The sequence below is a fragment of the Echiichthys vipera genome (assembly GCF_963691815.1).
Source record: "Echiichthys vipera genome assembly, chromosome: 2".
Classification (NCBI taxonomy): Eukaryota; Metazoa; Chordata; class Actinopteri; order Perciformes; family Trachinidae; genus Echiichthys; species Echiichthys vipera.
Genome location: NC_139827.1, coordinates 3,682,092 through 3,687,550, shown reverse-complemented (window position 1 = coordinate 3,687,550; position 5,459 = coordinate 3,682,092). Strand labels below are relative to the sequence as shown.

General features: G+C 43.9%; 1 protein-coding gene across 2 annotated transcripts in view; it reads right to left on the bottom strand.

Annotated features, from left to right (window-relative positions):
* man2b1 (mannosidase, alpha, class 2B, member 1) overlaps window positions 1-4,713 on the bottom strand; it is a gene marked incomplete at its 5' end in the record, with an annotated part of 16,938 nt that extends 12,225 nt beyond the window's left edge. Inside the window, 5 exons of one of the 2 annotated variants that reach the window (XM_083934941.1) lie at window positions 121-253; window positions 1,330-1,523; window positions 1,617-1,790; window positions 3,020-3,122; window positions 4,600-4,713. In XM_083934941.1, coding sequence (XP_083791067.1) covers window positions 121-253; window positions 1,330-1,523; window positions 1,617-1,790; window positions 3,020-3,122; window positions 4,600-4,713 — 718 coding nt within the window. Of the gene's footprint in view, window positions 1-120; window positions 254-1,329; window positions 1,524-1,616; window positions 1,791-2,771; window positions 2,783-3,019; window positions 3,123-4,599 lie in introns of those variants that run through there. The other variant, XM_083934942.1, reaches the window with a different exon arrangement.
* Window positions 4,714-5,459: the final 746 nt, after the last annotated feature.

Here is a 5,459-nt window from a genome sequence, read left to right as displayed (position 1 = left end):
CGGAGAACATGGAGTCACGTACGGTGGAAGACTATTCATTTCTATTCATTTGGGTGAAGCGCCCAGAAGAGAAGTAGCATTAGTGCGAGTGTGTGTGTGTGGGGGGGGGGGTTCTGTTACCGGTGAAGAGGTCAGCCATCGGGGCTGTGAGGCTGTCAGAGGCCCTCCACAGCAGCTCCTGCTCTCTCTCCCTCATCCTGCGAGCCCGGTCCTGGTAGTCCAGACGACCGAAGAAGAAGCCGTCATACCCCATCTGGACCAACACACACAGGCAACAGTCAGTGCACAGCTCAGAGGGCACATGACTGACAATTACATGAGATTGATACCACTCTGATGGTCTGTGCAGCAAATATGAAGCTACGGAAAACAGCTGGTTAGCTTAGCTTAGCATAAAAAGGCTTAATTTTCTGTTATAGTGAACACTGCGCTTGAATGTTTCTCATGTTTAGTTCTTAGGCGTAATCATTGATGATCATCTTAACTGGAAAATCAAAGTTGCAATAAAAGTTGGTATCTTACGGAGAGTGAGACACGTCTTCACGATCTGTATTACTTAATGACTTATCCTTTCATATCTTATGGTAATATATTATGGGCAAACAGCCTCGATCTCATACCTCAGGGCGCACTCACGCTGTGCGTCCGCCCCGGGCTTTAGGGTCCTTGTCCCCCCCCTCCAGGCCCGTGTGTACTCACACTACCTGGGCCTCGCGCAAATGCTTCTTGCTGCCTATACGTCATCACGCCGTAACACGTCACACGCATTGATGACGTCATGACGATGCGTGGCTTTGTTTACAAATCTTTCCATAGTCCTCAGAGTTTTTGTGCGTCTTGTCGACTGTTTTTGAATCTTTTCATCGACCAAATCTGCAGTAAACACTCCACCTCCGCATCACACCAACGTGAACCTTTCGCCGCCATTGTTTTAAATGTCCGCGCATGGTCCCTCCTTCTATTTTCTATGTCCCAACAGGCGCACATAAAGGCCTCGCGCTCGTACACGTGCACACGCTGGTGCTCGTACATGTGCAAACGTGCTTTACAAAAGCCCACCTCTCTCAGACGGGCCGTGACCCGCAACCGTACCGCGCCAAGATGCAGTACGGTTGCACTCACACTGGTCAAACGAACTAGACTTTAGCCGTGAAACTCGGGCGCGGTACGGATGGACAGTGTGAGTGCGCCCATACTCTACTATAAAGTCAAGAAATAGACCAGCACATAATCCCCCCCCCAAAACCACAACTTCTTGTGATCCAAGTCTGGCAAAGAGCCTGAAGTGCATTTCATGAAATGTTGAACTATTCCTTTAAGAGGAAATACCTGTGCAAACATGGAGGCGTGTTCGCGAGCGTGGCCAAAGGGGTCGATGTGCCAGGCGACACGGGGGCGACCGCAAGGCCCGAAGGTGTCATTGAGGAACCTCAGGCCCATGGTCATCTGGTCGATGACGGCGCTGTAGTGGGTGGCGGCCTCGTCGCTCATACACCAGCCACCATTCACAAACTCCAGGCGGCCTAGAGGAAGGGCGAAGGGCGGGGGGGAGGCAAGAGAGAGTTACGAAAGCCTTCCAGCGTGAATTTAAAGCGTAAAGTGTTGCGTTCACGTACCTTCGTTCACCAGCTGCTTGACCGTGCGCTGCATGCTGGAGCTCTGCCGTTTCCACCAGCGGAAGAAGAACGCCGTCTCCACGTAGATGAACCTCCGGTCAGGGTTCTTCAGCAGCTGATCCACCACCGAGTCCAGGATGTACTGCACCCCCGCATGCTGGATGTCGTTACGATCTGAACACGCACGCACGCGCACACGCACACACACACACACACACACACACACACACACACACACACACACACACACACACACACACACACACACACACACACACACACACACACACACACACACACACACACACACACACACACACACACACACACACACACACACACACACACACACACACACACACACACACACACACACACACACACACACACACACACACACACACACACACACACAAGGAACAGGTGAGGGTCACCTGCAGAGCACACGGCCGCTCTAACAGTAAACAGACATGTGACGCAGTACAACTATAAAACTGTTATTATGGTGTTTGTGAGTGAAGACCGCCGCGGAGCAATGGGTGACACGCGCTCCATATCTGACTCAACATTAGCAAACGTTTTAACCCGTGAACATGCGTATACCATCCTCTTTGTTTCAAAAACAGCTCTTTACGTATTATAAAGAGATACGCTTTGCATATTTTTTACTGTAAATGTTTATTTTACCTTTATATTCCTTACTTTTTCCTTTTATGTCACTTCGTTTATTGTTGAACACAACATTTTACGGTGTTAATGTAAAAACCTGCTTGGAGATAAACCTGATTCTGAAGCTGACAGGACTTCAGAGGGCAGCAGAGATAATTTCCAACACACATTTATCCCATCTGAGAAGACCAATAGTTAACATGTTGAGCCGTTGCATGAACTGTTCTATAGGTTTAGTGTTTGATAAGGTGAGAACTGTGCGAGGGTCGGGGGAAACCCGGGGAGGTCGTCACGTGTTTGTGTTGTGTTGAAAAGGGGCAGACAAATATAAGAAGTGTATTCTTCTTATCTGCTCCTTTCCATTCACGTAAATGTTTAAATGTATGTAAAGGTATCATTGTGTGTGTGTGTGTGTGTGTGTCTCTGTGTGTGTGTGTGTGTGTGTGTGTGTGTGTGTGCGTGTGCGTGCGTGTGCGTCAGACTGACCTCCATAGAAGTACTGGTCAACAGCCTTCAACAAGCCATCATCGTGTGTGTGTGTGTGTGCGTGTGTGTGTGTGTGTGTGTGTGTGTGTGCGTGTGTGTCTGTGTGCGTGTGTGTCAGACTGACCTCCATAGAAGTACTGGTCAACAGCCTTCAACAAGCCATCATCGTGTGTGTGTGTGTGTGCGTGTGTGTGTGTGTGTGTGTGTGTGTGTGCGTGTGTGTCTGTGTGCGTGTGTGTCAGACTGACCTCCATAGAAGTACTGGTCCACGGTCTTCAGCCAGCCGACATCGTCGTGTGTGTGAGGCACCAGGTGGACGTTGAGCATGTGGGGCTCGGTGGCGTGGCATGACTGCACACACAAACACACACACACAAACACACACACACACTAAGGAAGCACACGTCTACACAACTGGACGACTGAACCGCACAAATCTCCTTTTTAAATGATGATAATAACACATCTTGTATGATTGTATAATGTCCTAAAAAAAATGTATACATGTAATATTTTTTCTTATTTTTTATTTATTTTTAAAAATTTGGTTTTAATTAATTTTTTGCTATTTTATGTTTTATTTATTATACAATGTATATTTGTTTTAATTTCTTGTCGTATGAAATGTGCTTTATAGATAAATTTGACCTGACTAAAGATATAAGTATAGAGAAAATAATATAGAAATAATAAAATGTAAAAAATTGTCAAGTCAACAATTTGTTTAAAATAGTTAATACAAAGTAAATAAATGCATTTAAACATTAATTAAAAATAACTCAATAAATACAATTAAGAGTAAAAATAAATAGTGGAAATAATACAAATGAAAATAATTAATTTAAACATGAATTTAAAGAATAACTCAATAAATAAAATTAAGAGTAAAAATAAATAGGGGAAATAATACAAAGATAAATAAAGAAGTGAATTTAGACAGAAATGTTAATGTACGTCACTTTTTATCAATTAAGTAATGTTTACATTTATTATTTTTATGTAAGATATATTTAATTAATTCATTTATCTTGTTATTTATTGGTTTATTATGGGTTTTATCAGGTTCAGTCCTCCACACTGAACTACTCCACTGTCACGGAAGTCACAAAGGAAGTCAAATAATAACAATTAAAAAAGGGGAAATAATATAGAATTAAAATAAAAAATATCAATTTAACAATTTATTTAAAATATCTAATACAAAGTAAATAAATTAATTTAAACATGAATTAAAAAATAACTCAATAAATAAAATTAAGAGGGGAAATAATACAGAATAAAAAAAAAAGATAAATTCAACAATGTATTTAAAATATTTAATACAAAGTAAATAAATACATTTAAAACTTAATTAAAAAATAACAAAATAAATACATTTAAAAGAGTAAAAATAATTAGGGGGAAATAATACAAAGATAAATAAGTGAAAATTTAGACAGAAAAAAAAATGTGTGTCACTTTATATGAATTAAGTAATGTCCACATTTATTATTTTTATGTAAGATATATTTAATTAATTCATTTATTTGTGTATTATTGGTTTTGTCAGGTTCAGTCCTCCACACTGAACTACTCCACTGTCAGGGAAGCCACAGAGGAAGATAATAAATAATAAAATAATAAATTAAAGCATGTAAGTGTGAAAAACAATAAATAATATGTTTATAATATTAATAAAACCTCAGTTCCTCATAAAAACTGTCCAAACAAAAAGAAGAATAAGTGAAAGTGAGAGTAGCAGAACCAAGAAGTCTTCAGTTTTAATCTAAATGTTGTTAAAAAAACTCCCAAACACCGAGAAAAGGGCGGAGAAGTGACCGCAGCTCACCTCGTATCCGCAGGCGACCCTCCGCGGAGCCTCCGGGCCGAGAGGGAAGCTCAAGACCCCGCCGAGAGCGAGCAGGAGAGCGGCCACACACAGCTGCTGCGACGCGGCCGCCATGTTGGATCAAAAGTGAGCCGAACATCATGTGACTTCTGTTTACGTGCACTGGGGTCACGTGATAAGACTGTTACAGAGGGGAGGAAGTAACGTGGGCCCTCGGTTCAGACTCGAAGGCACCACCGAAGAAAAATACAACTTCAGGCACTTGTTCAGGTGTTTGAGGCCGTACTCAGTGCGTGCTCCCCGGGCACATGAGCCTCTGCCTTCGCCTCCCTAGGGAGGTGTTCCAGGCACGTCCAGCTGGGAGGAGGCCTCGGGGAAGACCCAGGACAAGGTGGAGAGATTAGATCTCCACACTGGCCTGGGAACGCCTCAGGATCCCCCAGGTAGAGCTGGTTAATGTGGCCCGGGAAAGGGAAGTTTGGGGTCCCCTGCTAAAGCTGCTGCCCCCACGACCCGACCCCGGATAAGAGGCTGGGTTAGGGGTAGAGTTACAGTACGGGCGGCAGTAGTATTCGGTGACTCGGCTGGGAACCGGAGGGTCGCCGGTTCGAGTCCCTGTGAGAACCATGAATGAAGCGTGGTTGGAGAGGTGCCAGTTCATCTCCTGGGCACTGCCGAGGTGCCATTGAGCAAGGCACCGAACCACCAACTCCAATGCCACCGTTTGCTCAAGATTCAGAGAACAGAAAAAATATTTGTACACTGACTGAGTCGTTGCTCAATTTTCCTGGAAAAGGAAAAGTCAGAGCAGTGGTCACAGACTTCACCATGTGTCACACCACCCCACACCTCCTGGGCAC